This window comes from Delphinus delphis, chromosome 3, assembly GCF_949987515.2.
Source record: "Delphinus delphis chromosome 3, mDelDel1.2, whole genome shotgun sequence".
NCBI lineage: Eukaryota > Metazoa > Chordata > Mammalia > Artiodactyla > Delphinidae > Delphinus > Delphinus delphis.
The window spans coordinates 25397370-25419429 of record NC_082685.1 but is presented as its reverse complement, the minus strand read 5'-3'; the positions used below and the strand labels follow the sequence as shown (position 1 = coordinate 25419429).

At 48.7% G+C, this 22060-nt stretch overlaps 1 protein-coding gene across 2 annotated transcripts in view; it reads right to left on the bottom strand.

The window, feature by feature from the left end:
- The window catches only part of SH3PXD2B (SH3 and PX domains 2B), a 113734-nt gene that overhangs the window by 9947 nt on the left and 81727 nt on the right, over window positions 1–22060 (bottom strand). For both annotated transcript variants that reach the window (XM_060008384.1, XM_060008385.1), the window contains exons 8-12: window positions 17459–17563; window positions 12411–12528; window positions 9136–9362; window positions 7035–7084; window positions 6039–6158 (exon numbers count right to left, since the gene is read on the bottom strand). In XM_060008384.1, coding sequence (XP_059864367.1) covers window positions 6039–6158; window positions 7035–7084; window positions 9136–9362; window positions 12411–12528; window positions 17459–17563 — 620 coding nt within the window. The remainder of the gene's footprint in view (window positions 1–6038; window positions 6159–7034; window positions 7085–9135; window positions 9363–12410; window positions 12529–17458; window positions 17564–22060) is intronic.

Sequence of the window (22060 nt, the reverse complement as noted above, 5' to 3'; positions counted from 1 at the left end):
AAGTCACAAGAATGGAGATGAAAGAATATAGCCTGGGCTTTAAAACCAGAGAGATTTGGGATCAAATCCCAGCTCCACCACCTACCAGCTATGTAGCCTTGGACATTTACCTAACCTCTCTTTGTCTCAGATACATCTGTAAAATGGGCTGGGGACTTCCCTGGTGGTGCAGTGGTTAAGGATCTGCCTGCCAAGGCAGCGGATATGGGTTTGAGCCCCGGTCTGGGAAGATCCCACATGCCGCGGAGCCACAGATCCACTAAGCCCGTGCGCCACAACTACTGAGCCCGCGTACCTAGAGCCCGTGTTCCACAACGAGAGAAGCCACCGCAATGAGAAGCCTGCGCACCACAAAGAAGAGGAGCCCCCGCTCGCCGCAACTAAAGGAAGCCCACGCGCAGCAACGAAGACCCAACGCAGCCAAAAATAAATAAATAAATAAATTTTAAAAAATAAATAAATAAAGATAAAATGGGCTGAATGTATCGACCTCTTGCGACTTCTGTGAAGATCAGTTATGAAGGATGTAAGGTACTCGGCACAGATAAGTGTCTGTATCGACATTTAAAAAAAAGTAAAATGGGCTCAATGTATCGACCTCTTGGGACTTGTTTGAAGATCAGTTATGAAGGACGTAAGGTAGTCGGCACAGATAAGTGTCTGTATCATCATTATCATCGTATCATCATTAGTAAAACATGTTTTGAAGATACATGGACCAAGCAAGGAACTAAGGTATTCCTTGTAGCTCCACTGCTAGAATACTGTGGTTCCCTTCATGAATCCTGAACACTAAGATGATGTTGAATTGAACCAGGAAGCAAAACTGGAGGAGAAGAAAACAAAGGATACAGTGTTTATCATAAGAACTGTAGGGTCAACTATTTCTCACTCAAGTCCTTCAAGTCATCACTAGCAGAACCTATGCTGACATCACAGAACAATAGTAAAGCAGAGAAGTTTCAAGGATGGGTTACATTTGTGCTTCCTGGGAAAGAATGCTGGGTATGTGAGCTATTTATTGGCTCAGCTTTAGCAAAAACAGACAGAATAAAAGCCAGAAATGAGACAGGGGAATGGTTCTGGTTGAAGTGCGGGTGCAGCCTTGGAGGGAGACTCCCCAGCATCTCCAGAAGACCCCAGGGATCCATTTACTCCCTACTGCACACAGCGTCAGCCCTCAGCTTCACTGCATCGTCCGGAACACCTTGAGCTGCCCTAGGTGGATTTCCGAATGCTCTGAGCCAGGGAGTGCTGGTGCGTATTGGCAAATGCCCTGTTTGCCAGCACGCTCAAACAATGGTGTGTGTTTGTACAAAATGCTGGAAACTCATTGTCTTAAAGGAGAAGAAGGTTTTATCATGTTCTTCAGGGCTCTTGGGAAAAAACAAACAAACAAAAAAACTTTTATAATATGCAAGCCAGACTTCTGGTTTCAAGATGGGAGATGGAATGAACAGCAGTTTCCCCTTAATGCAATAAAGCCAGGAAACAAATGAATATCAGTAGAAAGCCAAGCGCAGAAAGAGGAAGGGGAGAAGTTAGTGGACTAGGAATTGTGAGGAATCACGGATGGGCAGAAGCTGCAAAGGGGGGCTGTGGCCCAGGACTGCTGCAGGGGGTTTTGTTGCAAAAGGTAGTAGCAGTGTGAGGCCTGCCAGACTTTGAGGGGGTAGAATCTGAGACTAGGAAGGCCCAGGGGCAAGTGACAGGAGATTAACTGGGATACCACGGCAGAAGCAACAAGGCTGGTTGCCCCCTCTATGCCCTTTGTTCCATTCCTGTAGGGGAGGTGGTATGAAGGAGGTGATAGCTCATGAGTGGAACAGCGAAAGAATGAGCTTGGGTCAGAGACAAGACACTGCTCAGTGGCTGGCTCAGAAGTCCCCGATCTGGCACTGAAGCCAGTGGAAGTCAACCAGCCCCTTGTGTACACTCCCCAACTGGGCTGTTTGACTGCTGCCTCTTCTTGTACTGCCCAAGACAAGTCCTAACACCATGAAAAGAACTGAAATAAATAATACCAACACCACTGCAAAGGATTTACAACCGAGGAGAGAGATCATGAACAATAACATATTTAATATCCTTATACAGATATAGAAGGGCATCGACATCGTGAAAGAACAGGCTATTATGAAATGAGAACACGTAACTATGAAAAAGAATCAATAGGTGCTCTTGGAAATAAAAATGATAGTTGTTGAAACAAAATAAGAAACAGACTGAATTGTTAAAGAGCAAATTAATGGACTAAAAGATGAAGCAGAATGCTCTAGGAATGCAGTGCAAAGGGATGAAGGTGGAAAATATGAAAGAAACGTTAAGAGACGTGGAAAATAGGGGCAGAAGCTCCCATACTGTTTCATAACCATTCCAAAAGGAAAGAATAAAAAGAGTGAAGAGAGTCATTATTTAAAGAAGTAAAAGTGATGGACTTCCCTGGAGGTCCAGTGGTTAAGACTCTGTGCTTCCACTGCAGGGGGCAAGTGTTTGATCCCTTATCAGGGAACTAAGATCCTGCATGCCATGCGGTGGGGCTCCCCTACCCAAAAAAAAAAAAAAAAAAAAAAGAAGTAAAAGTGGGAAAATTTCTAGGAAGATCTCCTGAGTCCTTAGATTGAAAAGACCCACCACATGCTGAGCAGGATATAAAAATAAAGAAACATACCTAGACATGCTTTAGTGAAACGTCGGCATTTTAAAGACAGTGAGGAGCTCCTGAGAAAATCAGAGAAATGACAGCTAATGAAAAAGAGAACAAGGACCAGGTGGAGAGTAGCTGCTTCCTAGCAACACTAGATGCAGGAAAAGAATGGGACAATCTATTCAAAGTGCCAAGGGAAGATGACTGGAATTCAAAACTCAGTCACTGAAGAATGAGGGGAGAATATTTTTCATAATGTCAAGAAAGCATTATCTACACAAATGAGGGCCTGTCCTTAGTTAAGGATTGAGATGTATGGTCCCATAGAAGCTAACGGAAGGGTAGGAAGGGACACCAGTGTGAACCTGGGGAGGCTTCCCAGAGGAGGCAGGCATTTGAAGAATGAGGTGGATTTTGATATGCCAAGTTCAGTTCTAAGAATGGCCTTGAGAGCCTTCTATAAGAAAACACGTAGTGGGCTAGGAGCTGGGTTAAAGGAAGGTTAAAGGCAGAGAGAGCAAGAGAGGTGGGGAAGGGCCAGCTGAACCAGTGGGGTTCAGAGGAAAGCAGTGAAAATAAGGCTGAATAGCAATGGGAGGAAGAACAGCCCTTGATGTGGAAAGATGTTAAGAGACAGGCATATGTTTCATGTCAGAATAACATACATGTTTTAAACAGCAAAATGGGGGAACTGGGCACAGAATTATCTTGAAGCACAAGCAAGATGCCTTGTGAGTTCTCTCTGTGGATTTGAAATTAGAAAGAACAGATTGGGAGGAAAAAAAAGGAGCAGATAAAAAGCCTTTTAGAGCCTTGGAGGTATTTCCACCGTCCCCTCAGCTTCTCTGTGAGGATTGGGATTTGCATTTTAAAAAATTAGTTTGACAGGCTTCAACCCAGGTTCTTTAAACACCCCTGCAGACAGCCCTCCTGCTGTCTGCATGGATTGAAGGACACTTGGCTTGAGGAGAACTTTCTAGAGAGGCTTGGGCAGAATCAGTGGTGGTGAGACCCAGGATGCACCTTCGGGAAGTCGCCTCCTCCCGGGCTCACTGGGCAGCTGCCCTGGGACTCGAGGGGGAGAGAGGGGGGGGCAGGAGGTGTCAGAGCGGGAGGGAAAATGGTGGGTTCTTTGGAGGCCTAGAGAAGTGACTAAAGACCATTAGGACACGTGCCACACTTATGCACTGGCTCAGTAATCATTTGTTCACTCTTTATTTCCTCCGTTCATTCAAACATTCATTCATAAAGGAATGGCTCTCTGAGCACCTACTGTGGACCAGCCCCAAGGCCAGGGTTAGGGACGAGAATGAAGAAGAAAACACTCCCTGGTTTTCTGGGTGTTAGCAGGAGGCTAGTGGGGAGATGGATTTTCATTGATTCAACATTTATTGCAAATCTATCACATGCCAGGCACTGTGCTAGCTGTGGGGATAGAGAAGTAAAAAACAGATACGGTCTCCATCCTCCTGAGATCCCCAAATACTGGGCAGATAAACAGCAGGCTGTCAATAGCCCTGGTTCTAATCTGGAGACAGACATGGGTTCAAATCCTGACTCTGCCACCTTTTGGCTGTGTGACCTTGGACAGCACCTTTTTTCTGAGCCACAGCTTCCTCCTCTGAAAAATGGGAATTGTAATAGTCCTGCCTCACAAGAGTAACTGACGATATGATTAGGCAAGATACGGCATGTGAGGTGCTTAGTGCAGTGGCCGGCACCTAACTGCTATCCCATTACTTACGGGCTTTCCTGGAAACATGGGAAACACCTTCAAGCTCTAACCCCAGGAGAAAGAAAAGAGAAATGGGAGGGGAGAAAAGATTTATGATGGCCTTTACGCAGAGAACGGAGTAGACAAGCAAAGAAGTGGGAAGTAAAGGGGAGAGGAGAGGCAATCAAGGAGGCAGGAGGTGATGAAAAGAGGCAAATCTATAGACACAGGAAATAGATCAGTGGTTGCCTAGGGCTGGGGCAGGGGCACTGAGAGGGATTGAGGGGACGTGGGGAGGGACTGCTAATGTGTACAGGGTTTCTTACTTGGGTGATGAAATGTTCTAATGTTGATGGCGGTGATGGTTGCACAACTCTGTAATTAAACTAAAAACCACTGAATTTTATACCTTAAATCACTGAGTTATATGTTATGTGAATTATATCTCAGTAAAGCTGCTACTAAAAAAAAAAGAACACAGGAATAGGAGATGGTGCCTAGAATCAAAAATCACAAGTAGTACAAGCCTTTGTACAGCAAAGGAAACCACAAACAAAACGAAAAGACAACCCATGGACTGAAAAAAATTATTTGCAAATGATACGACCGACACGGGCTTAATCTCCAAAATATACAAACAGCTCATGTAACTCAACAACAAAAAACCAAACAACCCAATTGAAAAATGGGCAGAAGATGTAAACAGACATTTCTCCAAAGAAGACATACAGATGGCCAACAGGCACAAGAAAAGATGTTCAACATCGCTAATTATTAGAGAAATGCAAGTCAAAATTACAATGAGGTATCACCTCACATGGGTCAGAATGGTCATCATTAAAAAATCTACAAATAAATGCTGGAGAGGGTGTGGAGAAAAGGGAACCCTCCTGCACTGTTGGTAGGAATGTGAGTTAGTGCAGCCACTATGGAGCACAGTGTGGAGGTTCCTCAAAAAACTAAAAATAGAGTTGACATATGACAATGGCATATATCTGGACAGAACTCTAATTCAAAAAGATACATGCACCCCAATGTCCACTGCAGCACTATTTACAATAGCCAAGACATGGAAACAACCTAAGTGTCCACTGACAGAGGAATGGATAAAAGTGTGGTGTGTACACACACACACACACACACACACACACACACACAATGGAATACTAGTCAGCCAGAAAAAAGAATGAAATAATGTCATTTGCAGCAACATGAATGGACCCAGAGATTATCATCCTAAGTGAAGTAAGTCGGAAAGAGAAAGATAAACATCATACGATATCACTTATATGTGGAATCTAAAATATGACACAAATGAACTTACCTATGAAACAGAAACAGACTCATAGATAGACAGAATAGACTTGTGGTTGTCAAGGGGGAGGTAGGTGGGGAGGGACAGACTGGGAATTTGGGATTAGCAGATGCAAACTATTATATATAGGATGGATAAACAACAACGTCCTACTGTATAGTACAGGCAATGATATTCAATATCCTGGGATAAACCATGATGGAAAAGAATATGAAAAAGAATGCGTATATACGTATAACTGAATCACTCTGCTGTACAGTGGAAATTAACACAACACTGTAAATCACCTATACTTCAAAAAAAATAAATTAAAAAAAAAGAAGGGAATCACAGGTAGACAAAGTGAGACCACGTCCACTCACCTCGACCTTCAGGCCCGCCTGGAAGCTGATGCCATCAGGGATGGTGGTCTGGAATTCAGCAATGGTGTAATATTCTTCCTCCACTTGGGGTGGGATGGGAGGCTTGGGCAGACCTCGAGGCTGGTACAATTAAACACAGTGTTAAAACCACTGTAAGTCCATTCCCATGGCGCTGAATGGGAGGCGCTAAGGGATTGGGGCACACAATCACCCTCAAGGGGGCGCTGGCGGACCCATTTGGATTCTAGGACACAACAAAGGGGACCACTCAGATCATCGTCTTCTAGATAGGTCACTGGCCTTTCAGCTTTAGGGCAATGAGAAAAAACATGGGACATTTGCCTATAATCATGAAAATTTGGGGCAAGACAATATTCTCTGAACTTAAGAGGCAACAAGTGTTGTGAAATGAACACAGGTTTGCAAGTTGGACCCATTGGTGTGACTTTGGGCAAATCCCTTCCCCTCCTGGAGGCCTGAGTTTTATCTCCTGTAAAATGTGGGTAATAACAGGATCTACCTGTTGGGGTCACGGAGCGCATTCAACGAGTTCACGTAGTGAAACACCGGCATACTGCCTGGCACCCAAAAGGTGCTCGATAAATGGCAGACATTAAAAGAAGAAAGCCCATTTTCAAAGTACTGCTTACAGAGTTAAAAATGGAGTATGAAAGTAAGAGATCAGAACGGCACCACAAGCGAAACGTGTGCCTTATCCCATTTTGGTTTCAAGTTACGTTATTCAAGGAGACTTATCTAAGATAAAGCGGAGTCGGCTCAGGAAGCAGAAAGTACATCCTGAGACCTAACTGTCACAAAGCCATGGGCGAACTGTTTGATCTCCCCGGACCTCAGTCTTTCCACCTGTCAGTGGGATTAGCTTCACAAGGCTGCTGTGTGGGCAGGAAAGAGTGCATCCTTGGAGAAGGCGAGGTGAGTGTCAGGGGGCTAATCTCAGGTCAGGGTCTGGCTCCCCAGTTGCAAGGGTCCACTTACTATGGTCATATCCCGGCGAGGAGGGGGTCTCTGTCTCATCTTGGGTGATCCTATAAAGAGACGACAGATAAAATTCCTGAGGTGGACACCACGAGAGATCTATTCTCTCCTGCAGGAGATGAGGCATCACATTCAGCACAGGCATCAGCGAGCGACTGCGACGCTTCCTATGGGAGAGCCCAACTAGAAAGGGGACACTCAGACTGGGTTCAGGACTCTCCGTCCACAAGGGGATGGTGCCCAGTCCTGGAGCAATGGAAAGCTTTCCAGCAAAGGCAACAAGTGCAGGCTTCAGAGTAACGCAGAGGTGGGAGGCTACAAGTTATGTGGCTTTGAGCTGCATGGTCCTCTTCTGGAGAGGGGGTGATAACGCCTGCCTCCTGGAAGCAGTGGTGGAGATGAAAGTCAACAATACAGGTGAGGCTCTTGGCATGTGGCAAGCACGCATTAATGGTACTGCGCCCCTGGCTTCGTGCTCTGGAACACACCCAAATTAAACAATGCATAAACAGAGCCAAACAAACTTGGACTGAGGACTTCAGGGGTTTTTACTCTGGAGTTGGGCTGCCCCTGCTCTGGGTCTCAGGATCAAGAAGAGGACGACTCTGCAGTGGTCCAAGGCTCCTGGCTAAGGGCAGAACATTGAGGAAGGCACCCCATATGCTGTCAGAGCTGGTTTAGCATGGGTCTACACAGAGGTGTAGTTTGGTAGTTGGCGTGTAGAGGAGACTGCAAAACTGTTAAATACCCATTTTTCCTGTCTTCTATTAGAAAAAAATCACAACAGAGTTTTAGCCAGACACTTGACTGCCTACATAAAGACTACATTTCCCAGACTCCCTTGCAGCTAGGTACTGCCATGTGACTAAGTTCTGGCTGATGGGATGTGAAAGAGTAACAAGTCTGTAGCTTCTGAGTCCAGCCTTCCACTTCTCCCTGCCTCATTTTCCTTGGCCGGACTGGCGGTGAGCCCTCCTGGACCAGGAGGATGAGGGCAACACGAGATAGATACAGCATAACAAGACTCGTGACTGGATAGAGTTGCCACAGCAGCTCTGGACATATACCTGACTGCTCGGTGAGAAAGAAATAAACATCTAAATTACTTGAGCCATTGTTATTGGGTGTATGTGTGTGATAGTAGTGGGGAGTCTTTGCTTGAGCATCTGAACCTATATATCCTAACAGAGACACAGGCTTTCAGATTTTCACTCGCTCCTCTAGTGTTAATGGGAATCCTCCTATGCTCTTGGCCACGCATGATAGGATCCTGCCATGGCATGTCAGTGTTTTCTCAGAGTGGCTGAGAACAACTGAGAGACTCAAGAAGTTCACTGACCATAAGAGTCACTTTAAACAGCTGGAGAAGCCCAGCGAGGGGCAAGTGACTGCATCCTTGTGGCTAGTTTTTAGTCCTTTCCCAACAGACAGACTCCTTCTGCCCTGTACAGGGTCACATGCTTGAGGCTGGCATCCTGGGTATGCAGCAGACAACAATAATGAACCTACTCTCAGGTGTGCTGGGAACATTAAATGGTAAAATAGCTTTGAAAAGCAAGATGAGTAAAGAACTATCTTCGGAATAAACCCAACACAGGGTCCGCTTTTTCTTCCCCTGGCTCAGAAATGAGGCCCTGCAGACAGACCACTGGCACTTGAGTCAGAGGGACCTGGGTTCAAGTCCTGGCTCCACTGTTCACTAGCTGGGTAGCCTTGGCCAAACCCTTTCATCTCTGTTTCCTAACCTGTAAAATAAAAGGAGTAGGTCCTTCAAAGGTTGTTACAAGGAGTCAGTGAGACTGATTATAAGATTCCTGGCACCTAGTAGGGGCTTGAGAAACAGGAGCTCTGGTGATATGAGACGGTGGAAAAAACATGGCTTGAGTAGGAAAGCCACGTCTCTCCACTCAGGTTCTGCAACTTGCTGGCTGAATGAACTGGAACGAGTGACCTGGGGTTTGTGAGCCTGTTTTCTTATCTACAGGATGGTGGGCAGCAGGGCTGCCGTGAGGATGAGGGACAACATGTGAGGACCTCTGGGCACAGAGCCTGGCACGTAGTAGGTGCCCAGCTGCCGGGAGCTCAGGTGGGCGGCACTTACTCTGCTTGACGTCACTGTCGGGTGCCGGGCGGCCTTCAAACCGGCCATCCCTCTGGTTGTTGAGCAGCTCCTTCTCCCGGCCCACCGAGTTCTGCTGCCGGGAGACGCCGTCCAGCTCGAGGACGCCCGCGTGGGCGGGTGAGCCGGGGCCCAACTTTGGGGGTACAGGCTCCCCGCTGCTCTTCTTTAGGTAGGAGGCTGGGGCCCAGCCCTCTTTGCCCTGGTACCTGGGAGGAGGGAGAAGGATGCCCGTCAGGCTGCTCTGCCAGGCCCATGGGAAGAAGTTGCACTCCTACTGTGAATCCCACTTTGGGTCCCAGATGGCAGGAACGGTGGACCATGACCTGCCCAGGGCCAGGGGCTGGTACACCGCTTGCTGCCTCCTGATGAAGCCTAAGCCCTCAGCTGGGCCTCCCCAATCTGGCCTCTCCTTACCTCCCCAGCCTTGGCTCTCAAGGCAACCCCCAGGTCCTGCCCACCCCACACAGCTTGTGCTCTCCCAAAAGTTCCACCATCTCTCACCCCCCTGCCCCTGCTCTTAGAGACCCTCTGCCTGGAAAGCCCATTCTCTCTCTCCTTTTTTTTTTTTCGGTACGCGGGCCTCTCACTGTTGTGGCCTCTCCCGCTGCGGAGCACAGGCTCCGGACGTGCAGGCTCAGTGGCCATGGCTCACGGGCCCAGCCGCTCCACGGCATGTGGGATCTTCCCGGACCAGGGCACGAACCCGTGTCCCCTGCATCGGCAGGCGGACTCTCAACCACTGCGCCACCAGGGAAGCCCAAGCCCATTCTCTTTTGTGCTCCTCTTTCCCAGCTCTGCTTAATACCATGCCCCCTCTCAAGCCTTTCCCGAGCCTCCCTCCACTGTCTCCTGCACACCCCACAATCCCAGCACCTATAACACCCAGTGACACTTGGCTGTGACGGTCCTGTCTCCCCACTTAGAACTCGAGCTCCTGGGGGCGAGGATCATGGATGATTCATCTGTGTGTGTGACGGCCCTCGCTCCCAGTGAGTTGAGTGAAGAAAAAAGGGGACAAGTGGACAAACTGCCAGTGGACCTGGCAAGGGTGAGCAGCCACAAAGCTCTGCTACAGCCACTGTCCCCGTACAGTCGTCACTACTGGGACCATGATGATAACGGTAAATGACACTTGGTGAGCACCTACTCCATGTCCTTCCTGTTCCAAGCACTTGATAGCTATTGCTATAGTTCATCCATCCAACCTGAGGGTTGGCAGAAATGGATCCAGACCTAGAAAGCTGGCACCAGAGTCTGTGCTGCTTTGCTGCCTCTTCCCAGAAGCCCCAGCTCCCGGCACAAAGCCTGGCATAGGCAGGGTGGGCCTCCAGTCATATTGCTTAACAAGTAGATTAAACACGCGTTCAGATGAGAACAAAGCAGGTCGGGGGTTGGTTCCAGGGTTACCACAGGTCACTGAGCTTCGGAGTGACTGAGACCCTGACAGACCAGCTCACTGAATTCCAAAGGGGACTGAACGAATGTAACAATCATTTAATTCTCTGCACTATGGAAGTCGGTTGAATAGCATGACCAGAGGGGTTGATTGGGACCAGAGGTGTGCTGGAGTCAGCTCACAGCACGTGTGAGAGCCAGCTGTTCATATCTCTTCCCAACTCGGCAGTTAGTGCCATCACACTGGGAGCTTAAAATCTGCCACGGTGGCAGTATTTACACCACAGAAATTGGCAAACACGGCAACTCAAGAGCATTCTCCCCTGGAGAGCTGGCTGTTAAAATTGCCAGCATCCCACTGGTCTGAACCACAAAACAGGTGCCCACACCTTTGGGGACGACATCTAACAGACTGGAGATGATATATGGCAGGGTCACATCTCGTCAAGAATCACCTTAAGAACTAAATAGCACTGCGTTTCAATAAAAAAAAAAAAAGTCCTTTATAACAAGAAGCAAACTTAAAAGGAGGCAGAAATCTTCAGTTTGGTGTCTATCAATCTTAAAATATCCCCTGAGAAGGACTAAATTTTGTGCTAATTGGAAAACGTCAGACTACACACAATCCGGGCATCACTATGAGATAGTTCATCACTTGGGGCACAAAGCCATAAGCAAAGAGGCAACACATGCAATGCTGAGGGGGCTTTGGGGTCAGAAAGGTAGGGGTTCAAAACCTGGTTCGGTCACTTTCTAGCTTCAGTCGAAGCTTCTGATGACCGTGGCAACATCCACTGCAACCTCATGAGGGACCCTGAGCCCAGTCGAGCCACCAGAATTCCAGAGTCACTAAGTTTTGGGATAATTTGTTACACAGCAAGGTAACACCTATAATCCAGATATGTGAGTTACTGTTGTCATTACTCCGGCTTCAAACCTCAGTTCTGAGGAAGCCTTCCTGACTCCTGGGCTGAGGAGCCCTCTTCTGTGCTCCAAAGTCCCCTGTGCAGCCCTCCTACGCCCCACGCGCCTCCCTGCCCTGTACTTGTGTCTGAGTCTGCCTTCTACGCCTGTGGGTCTGAACTACTGTCTCTTTCTCACTGTTACTCACCAGCTTTCAGTAGTCAGCTTGGCCCAAAATAGATTTTGGTGTAGGTTTGCTGAATGAATTAAGGGTTACACACTCAGCCCCATGTGAGTGGTTCCAGTGTCCTGCCTCATGTCCGGCTTACATCACGGCACAGACACCAGGTGGCAGGGACCTCAGGCTTCTTCTCTTGCCCTAATTTCCTGAGGCTGCACCCTGCCCGCCCGGGTAACCAAAGAGGGAGTTCCCCGGACTTTCATTATTAAAACTGGGAAAGTCCCAAGTACAGCACGATGAGTTGGCCACCTTTACCTATGAGCTTTCAATTCCATCACATGGGTGAAAGAGCAAACTGTTTGGAAAGCCGGTCTCCACTGGACTCTGAGAGATGACGGCAAATGATCAGCTTTAGGACGGGCTACTGTCCATGTGGTGTTTAGCATCCTGTTGCTCTCAGAGCGGGGCTGGAGTGGGAAATCACTCAGGCAGGGCAGCTTCAGCCTCCACTTACTCATTATGAGACACATCTGGAGGTGGAGACCAGTCTTGCTCAATTGGGTTACTGCTATCGGTGGTTCAGTGTGTTTAGAGACGGTTTTGCTTATTATGCATTTTTAGAGAAGGATATGGGTAGGGAAGGAAGCCAAACAGCACAGAGGAGAAGAGTCCTTTTATAGCTCAGGCTGAAACCTCACCTCCTCTGCAACTGCTTACAGATATCTGTGCAGCTGGAGCCTCTATGACCTGAAACCCACCCAGCTGCAGAGGGTACCTGATCTTCCACCAGCCTTCCAGGTTTTTCTGGATGACCTCCACCACAGCTCCTCTCTCCAGGTTCATTTCATCTTGGTCACGAGCTGTGTATGGGTAGATGACTGTGTACTTCTCCTCTGTGGGGACAAACAGATGTTGGGGTAAGTCAAAGACACTATATAAGCCCCGGGACGTTGATGGCCAAGGCTGTGATCTGAGAGATGCCCTCGTAAGGAGGGATTTCCTCCAAAGACTTCTGTGCACCATCTCTGTTCCCACCCCCCCACCCCCGCCCCTGGCCCCCAATAAGCGACCCTCACTTAGTGCTGGATGACCCTGTGCAAGCAGCAACAGGACACAGGACAAATGGCAGGTCCGTTCCTCTGAAATCCCTCAGCATCACACATTTGCACTCACCTTCCTCAAATCTGTGCCTCGAGGTCACCTTCCTTGACCTTGCCTTAGGTAATACCCAGACCCATGGCACCCTCATCCCCCTTACCCGGGTTTATTTTCCCCCCTTACCAGGAATTACCTTCTAACATACCAGATAATTTACTTATATTATGTTCCATGTCTGTTCCCCCTGCTAGAGTAAGCGCTCCAGGAAGGCAGGGGTTTGAGTCTGTCTTGTTCATTCCTCTATCTCTAGCACTGGGCACGGTACTGGGAATATTTAGGAACTATTTAGTAAAATAGTCAATGTTTAGTAAATGAACAAGTCCCGAAGGCCTGGCGGGAGGCACCTTGCTCATGCTGCAGCAGGGGCGGGGTGGATGTTAAACCCTCTGTGGCTCCTCTGCAGTTCTTAGTGGTGGAGGGTCAGGGACAAGCTACATCTGGCAGCATATGGTTTGGGGTGGAATCACTACCAGGGAGGAGACAGCTAGCAGTGCTCATTACCTAGCTGGTAGCTGATCTCCATTTTTCATTGTTTTCAAGCCCCTGGATCCAACCACGCCTGAAGCTTCAATTTTATTTTTTTAAATTTATTTTTTTAATTGAGATATAATCGACTTCTGGGTGTACGACATAATGATTTGAGATATATATCATGAAATGATTGCCTGCTTCTGTTTTCATTAACACCACTGGGGTGCCTTCCATCCCACTCTCAGTGGTTTCCTGCTCCTACCCCCAAAGCCAAGAGAGCTGCCTCGGGCTGTGTCCCTCCCACAGCAGGACCTCACCCCCGACCCCCTGCAGGGCCCCGCTGGCAGGGTCGTTCATTGTCACACTCAGGCAGGGCCCTCCAGAGAGCAAGAGAATAGCTCCCATCCCCAACACTGTCAGCAGTGACTGCTGAGACAGATAACAGATGAGTGTCCCAGGGGAGCCAGTGAGGCTAGGAGCCGGCTTTCCTGTTTTGGTTACATTGCAGCCCGCAGGGAGGGACTGAGCCAGCTGTGGGCTGACGTTGATAGTTAGTGTGTCCGGGCTGCCTCTCTCTCTTTCTCTCTCTCTCTCTCTCGCTGGGAAAACACCACAGGCTGTCTGTGGCCTTCCCAGCTGGTGCAGAGGGAGGCAGAAAACACACAGGGCGTTTATTTATTTATTGATCTAGCCCCCTGACCTGCGCTGTGGGGGCTGAGCTGACTCAAGCTGCACACGTTCTGTATACAGCGCAGTCAGCTGTTCTCCTCACTCACAGATGCAGGCTGGGGTGTGGGTGCTGTGAAGGGTGCTGGGGGCAACTCAACCCCGTGGATGCACAGAAGTTTTGTCTGGCCAGGTCAGAAGGGGCACTGCCTGGGTCCCGGACTAAGTACTGTTGGTACTACAGGCCCTGGACTCCTGGGGATTCGCTAGCAACCAGAGACCCTCTCTGGGCTCCGTAGGATGCTCAGGGTTCCCTAACAAAGGGAAGTGGGAGAACTTGTAGACTGCGTGGTGGGTAACACTGCCTGCTTGCCATCCATCTGCTCTTCCTCTGGTGGCACTGCCAGCCTCCAGCCACATGTTTGGGTGAGGGTGACCTCGCCACCACCCAGAGGGATGGCGAGGGTGCATAACGCTGGCCTGGCCAGAGTGACTGGCCACCGTGATTAGTTCAGGGATGGCATATGACCCAATTGGGTCCGTTGGAACCAACTGATCATGTTGAAGGAGAAGCATTTTCTTTGGTGGGTGCCCCTGAAGGGTGCCTGGAACTACTGTCACCATGAGACAATGGTTCCAGCAAGGTAGAGAATGGGAGCTGAAGGTGGCGAGAATAAGCCTCAGGTGCCAAGGACAGGTAGAAAGGGAACGTTGTCTGCCATGCCAGTAAACAAAGAATGTTGCCTGCCATCAAGCCACGAGCCACTGCAGTCACCCCCAACAGTGCACCCTGAGGGGCATTTGGGAGGGATAAAAACAGGAAGCATTCTGTGCTCTGGATACTGGCCTTAGGTAGTTCAGATGCATATCTAAGGAATCATTTCAATGAGACCAGATTCTTGCATCTTTCCATTCATAGAAAAGCACTAAAATCATTAACTTAAGATATCTGGGGCTTCCCTGGTGGCGCAGTGGTTAAGAATCCGCCTGCCAATGCAGGGGACACGGGTTCAAGCCCTGGTCTGGGAAGATCCCACATGCCATGGAGCAACTAAGCCCGTGCACCACAACTACTGAGCCTGTGCTCTAGAGCCCACGAGCCACAACTACTGAAGCCCGCATGCCTAGAGCCTGTGCTCTGCAACAAAGAGAAGCCACTGCAATGAGAAGCCCACGCACCGCAACGAACAGTAGCCCCCGCTCACTGCAACTAGAGAAAGCCCGTGCGCAGCAACGAAGGCCCAATGCAGCCAAAAATAAAAACAAATAAAATAAATAAATTTATATTAAAAAAAGCTATCTGTTTTTTGTGATTAGCAGTAATCTTTTGATGTTAGACTACATGTTTTGTTTTGTTTTTCCAGCCAAAAACTCCTATGCATCCTGCTTCCTCCCTCACCTCTTCGGAGCAGTTCCTCAGAGCTATCTGAGAGGCTGTCTCCCAGGCTAGAGTCCTCAGTAAGGTGCCTATATAAAACTTAACTCACAACTTCTAGGTTGGGCATTCTTCTTCAGTTGGCAGACATTTTCAAGCTCCCGGATCCAGCCATGCTAGAAGCTGACCCTACCCTGGGGTTTTCAATGACATGAGTCAATACGCTTCCCTTTTGCTTAAGCTGGTTTGACGTGGGTTTCTTTTCCCTGGCCACTCAAATGCACCTGATGAAGGGAACAGGTCACTGGCTCAGCATTACAGGGGCCCCCAGGCATCATTTTTTACCCTGGGAAACTTTGGGGTCCCAGGCTGACAAACGCCCTAAGCTCCCTCCTCCCAAACCTACATGCCAACACACAGGGTACAGACCAGATCACCGTCTCTCACATGCAACAGGCACGGGCAGTCCCAGAGCATGCAGATGCAGGGACCCAGTTCCGAATACCGAGCGGGGAGGAAAACTCTGCGGTAGGCACCTTGACGCCAGCTGATGGCATACAGGTCCCCCAGAGTCCGGCGGCGGCCCATGGGCTGGGGCAGAGACCAGTATCTCCATGAGACTGGACGGGCAGCATGTGGAGGCGAAGGGCAGAAGGCAGAGGTAAGAAGAAAGCAGTCCCAGTGTCTTGAGGCAAAGGCGGCACCAAGCACGTGCTCCCTCTCAGGAGCAATTATTTCTGCGTCTATGCCACGCCCCAGGTGTCTCAGAAGGACCAAATTCCTGAGTACGAACCTTGAACTTGAGTGAAGAGCCACCCAATAGACAGGATGCTATTCCTAGCATGATTATCAAGAGGCACTAAGAGAAGCCCTCATGGCAGGGGGAAGAAATGTACAAACCCTTAGGAAAATGTGGTCTCTCTCCCATCTTCTAGCTGTGTGACCCCGGGCAAGTGTCTCTACTTTCTGAGCTTCTTTTCTCATCTGTAAAATGGGGACAATAATCAGTCCCTTACAGAGACACGCCCCGTGGTAGGAATCATTAACTGTCTAAGGGAGCTAGAGTTTCCACGCAGCACATGACTACCCCTTAATCTGAGTTGATTTTTGCACTTTCTCCTCATGAGCGCCGCCCCTAGAGCCTGGTGGGCCCCACAAACGCAGAGCAAAACAAAAGGCATTTTACTCTGCGGGTGCTGGCTGCAATAAAACTAAACGCAAACCACATATGCTTTTTTTTTTTTTTTTTTGCTAACCTTTGAGCATAGAAATATCCCTTCTCCTTACCCTCTTTTCTGTTAAATACATACTCAAGTGGCTTTGTGTTTTCTAAACAGTCAACTAAAAGTCCCAAGTATTCAACCCTAGGTAAGGCATAGCTCTATGATAATAACTGTTCCTAGTTATTCATTGTTTTAGGTTCTTTGCCAAGTGCTTTGCATGTGGGATCTCATTTAATTAAAAAAAAAAATCCCATGACGTAGATACCATCGTTTCCATTTTCAGAGGAAGCGGCTGAAGCATAGAAAGGTTAAGTTGCTGGCCCAAGACCACTCAGCCAGTAAGTGGGACAAATTCAAATTCGGTGGTGAGAGTCAAGTTCAGGTCTGATTCCAAAACCCTCCCGTTTATTAGCTAAAGTGAGCTCATACTCTAGATTGAGGAATGCTCCTGGGGGGAAAGGGGGGTTGGCTGAGCCTTAAGATTTCTGACACAGCGGGAACCACTCTTTAGGAGGGTCAGCTCTGATCCTGACACCCAGTCAGGGCCGTTACACCAACACAGAAAGCAGCCAAAGCAGAGATCTTTACGGATGGCTTCAGATGTCTTGTAAATGAGCTTGGAGCAGCCCCAGCACCTTGGCCATCAGGATAATTCAAGGGAGGAAGAGTGAGGTGTTGACAGCGATCTGGCTGGGGGCCGTTGAGGTCCCATGGAGGTATCAGGGCCCCAGCTCCAGCCAGGCTCACCTGGGTTGGCTCCCCAAGGCCCCTAAGAAAGGGCGGGCTTGCTCTGCCCCAAACCCAGGGCCTGGCTTCATGTCCACAGGCTCTAGTCTAGGAGGCTGGGAGGCAGAGGCTGAAGGGAAGGGATTGGGTGCCGCCGGCCCTCACGGTCTCCCCAGCGAGCCCGAGGCCCCGGCTGCTTCCTACCTTCTTCAGGCTGTAGGGAAAACTCATCCTGCACACCATCCTGTCCTTCGAGGCAGGTTGCGGGGACCCAGCCTTGCTCTTCAGCCGTGCTGACGAACCACCAACCTGGGAAAATGAGAGTGCAGACTGATATCAGTTGGGTCAGGTGTGAGGGCCGGGCGTCAGAATACAATATTAGATTCAGCCGCTGCAGGAACCAACGCTCAGCGTCAGGCTCAAAAGTCTCCATTTTATTAGTAGAACACAACTACCCATGTGAGCTGACTGCTAACTGCTAGAGACAGGCTAACAGGAAACCTGCTCTTGAGCCTGGGACAGGGCTGTGGAGGGGAGTCGGGGATGGGGGTGGGGAGAAAGGTTGTCCTAAAGGAGGAGAGCAAAGAACGTAGCTCCCTTTGCTAAGGTGTGCAAGGCACTCATCGTTTTACTTGCATTCTCTTTTTTTTTTTTTAATTTTATTTATTTTTTAATTTATTTTTGACTGTGTTGGGTCTTCGTTTCTGCGCGAGGGCTTTCTCTAGTTGTGGCAAGCGGGGGCCACTCTTCATCGCGGTGCGCGGGCCTCTCACTATCGCGGCCTCTCCTGTTGCGGAGCACAGGCTCCAGACGCACAGGCTCAGTAATTGTGGCTCATGGGGCCAGCTGCTCCGCGGCATGTGGGATCTTCCCAGACCAGGGCTCGAACCCGTGTCCCCTGCATTGGCAGGTAGATTCTCGACCACTGCACCACCAGGGAAGCCCCTTGCATTATCTTATATCATCTTCACATTATCAACCCTACTGCACAGACGAGGAAACTGAGGCTCCAAGAGGCAAGGCTCGTGCAAGTTCACACGGCTTACGGCCGAGCTGCGACTTGCACCCAGCGCTCTCTGATACTGAAACCACTGCCCTCATAACTTATCTGAGACACGGATTTTGCATCTGTTCATGTCAAGGTAAATCTGGCCGCAGATATAACAGTTTGAGAGGCCACTCACTGAGACTCAGGCCCTCCAGTTTTAGAGAAAGGGCTCTCATGGAGCCTGTGGTAGGCAGAATAACAATGCACATGGCAAAGGGTTTGAATTAAGGTCGCAGATGGGGTTAAGGTTGCTAATCAGCTGAACTCCCAAATAGGAGGTTATCCTGGCTTATCTGGGTGGGCGCAGTTTAATCACAAGGCAGGCAGAAGGAGGGTCAGCGGGAGATGCGGCTGAGGAAGGGAGGTACAGAGAGGGGCAACACTGCTGGTTCTGAAGGTGGAGGAAGGGGTCACGAGCCATGGGGTGTGGCTGGCCTCTAGAGAATGGAAAAGGCAAAGCAGCAGATGCTCCCCAGGCCTGCAGAAGGGAACACAGCCCCAGCACTGCCTTTTTTTCTCGTCCACTGGGGCCCATTTTGGGCTTCTAACCTCTAGAACCATATGATGATAAATTGGTGTTGGTGTAAGTCACTGAATTTGTGGTAATTCGTCATAGCAGCCACAGGAAGTTAATACAGGGCCCACCTGGCTCTGCACTGCATAAATGGAAAAATAGGATCTGCTCCCCAAGATCACAAACCTCCAGGCCCCGGAGACCCCAAAGGAGAAGAGAAGGAAGGGGCAGACTCTGGACTAGCTTCCTGGTCTTACAGGGAGGCCTTTGCTTTTGAGCTCCCTGAGGTAGAAGCCACTTTCTGCTTTACTTGACTGGGTGCACCTTTTAAAATACACGTTTTGGTGGCTGGGAAGTGTGCGTGTGTGTGTGTGTGCATGCACGCACACATGTGTGTGTGTGTGTGCGCGTGTGTCTGTGTGAATGAAAAACCAGAAATCAGAAATATGCCATATATGCCTTCCTAAGGACTCCTATTTGTAGGTATCCGCGCGGGGTTAAGGAACGTGTCACAACAGCAGTGACAGCAAAGATGCGCCAGACTGTCTCACTGCTTCGCATCTACTACTGACGGGCTGAGTCCTCACACCAGCCTGTGAGCTGCATTCTATTACTGCCCCATTTTACAGACGGAGAAGCCAAGCTCAGAGACGGGCAGTGACTTGACCAAGGTCACAAAGAAAATGGCAGAGCCGGGATTCGACCCAGACCATCTGGCTTCACAGCCTCAGCTCTGAACTACTGGCACAAATGCCTCATACATTGCTGGAAGGAGAGTAAACTGGTATGGCCGCAGTTTGGAAGCAGGTCATTTGGCTGTATCTTAACATTTAAAGTATGCGTATCTTATGGTCCAGCAGTCTTCTGCGTATCTAACCTAAAGAAACACTCACCAATGTGCACACAGATATACTGTTCATACTAAAGGAAGATATGGCTTATAGTATGCCATATTTTCACATAGTATGCAGATGTTAAAAGAATAAGAGCTAAATGTTGACTTAAGAAAAACCATGTTGCAGGTCAAAATATATAGAATGATACACCACTGGGCTTAAAAAACCTACAAAATTATATATAGAGGCATGAAATACGATGTGTATGTATGTGTGTACATACAGTTATATAAATGTATGCATGTGCACATATATGTATACACACATGTGTACAAATGTGTACACTGTGTACATACATATATACCTGTATAGAGTTTTTAAAAAAATAAATAAATTTATTTATTTCTTTATTTATTTATGGACGCGCTGGGTCTTCGTTGTTGCGCATGGGCCTTCTCTAGTTGCGACGAGCGGGGTCTACTCTTTGTTGCGGTGCGCAGGCTTCTCATTGCGGTGGCTTCTCTTGTTGCAGAGAACGGGCTCTAGGTGTGCAGGCTTCAGTAGTTGCAGCACGCGGGCTCAGTAGTTGTGGTGCAAGGGCTTAGTTGCTCCGTGGCCTGTGGGATCTTCCTGGACCAGGGCTCGAACCCGTGTCCCCTGCATTGGCAGGCGGATTCTTAACCACTGCACCACCAGGGAAGTCCTATCCCTGTACACATATTTATACACATGCGTGTATACAGTTATCAAGAAGCATTCACCCCAAACTGATAGAAGGGCAGTCTGGGTTTGGAAAGGGGACTAGGCCTGAAGCTAGCGGAAAAAAATAGGTTTTAACTTTATCATTAATGTTTCAAGAAGAACATATCCATATATTACTTGGGTAAGTAAAAGGTAATTGAAAACAAATGTTGAGTTTGTTGGCCACTTGAAAATCTGGACATATGCCTTTTCCCTGCTGTCCTCTGGACACACCAGGCTTGGCCCCCACCCCATCCTGCCTCCTCCCCTTCTCCCAGCAACGTGTTCTTCCTGACGTCGCTCAAGCTGGCAAAGCAAAGCGGGGTGGGGGTGGGTGGGTGCTCCCTTCTTCCATCCCCACAGAGCATCCCAGTCATACCCACAGACTGCCTGTACTCATTTCTAGGAATTAGAACGTCACATGGCCTCGGGGCCAGCTGGAATTGGTTAGGAACTCCAGCTCGGCAACCTGTCACAAGATCTGGGGTGAGTGACTGAGTCACTTGGAGTCTTGGTGTCTTCAGCTGTGAAGCAGGGATAACAACTGCTGTACTGTGTAATCAAGAAGTTTTGGTTGGCTACTGCTCATCTCCTGACTAATGGGAACATGCTGCAGAGGCTGCCGGAAACAGTCTTTCCCTGTTTGTTGGACCTTAACTAGCCACTGGGGTATCACAGAGATTGGCCCACTAATATTGCTAGTCAATGTCACATTTTAGCTACAACAAAGCCAGTGGGGGTTTAATGCCACTTTTTCCTGGAGAGGATCCACTCATCCCCTGCTCCTTGCTCTCTGTCTTCAATGGTACCAATGCCCTATTGCGGCTAAAGAAGGCAAAAGGGAAGGAAACGCATTTTGGGTACCTATGTGCCAAACACAGGCTTAGGCCCTCTCTATGTACTGCCTCATTTAATCCTGGAAGCAGCCTCCTCAACGAAGTGACCTGGATGGCTGTGAAATGCGGAGTTCAGGTGGAAACCCAGGCTAAGTGTCTCAGTCACATCACATTCTGTCCCGGCCAGTGTACAGGCAGACCTCGTTTTACTGTGCTTTGCCTTATTGTACTTCACGGATAATGTGTTTTTTACAGATTGGAGGTTTGCGGCAACCCTGCATCAAGCAGGTCTATTGGTGTCATTTTTCCTATAGCATTTGCTCACTTCGTGTCTCTGTGTCACATTTCAGTAATTCTCCCGATTTCAAACTTCTTTATTCTTATTATATTTGTTACATGATCTGTGGTCAGTGATCTTTGATGTTACTATTGCAAAAAGATTACGACTTGCTGGAGGTTCAGATGATGGTTAGCATTTTTTAGCAATAAAGTATTTTTAAGTTAAGGTATGTATATTGTTTTTTGGACATAAGACTACCGCACACTGAACAGGCTACAGCATAGTATAAATGTAACTTTTTTTTGCACTGGGAAACCAAAAAATTCACGTGACTCGCTTTATTGCAGCGGTCTGGAACCGAACCCACAATATCTCTGAGGTCTGCCTATATGTGACCAGCGGTCCCTCTGAGGGCAGGTGGGCTGAGGCAGTGTGTCCATCCCACCAGAGCCCACAGCTGACAGAACCTTCATGAGGACTCCCATGGTAGCCAAAGGCAAACCAACAGAGCAAATCCCCAGTGGAGTGCTGGACTCCGTGTCTCCGAGCAC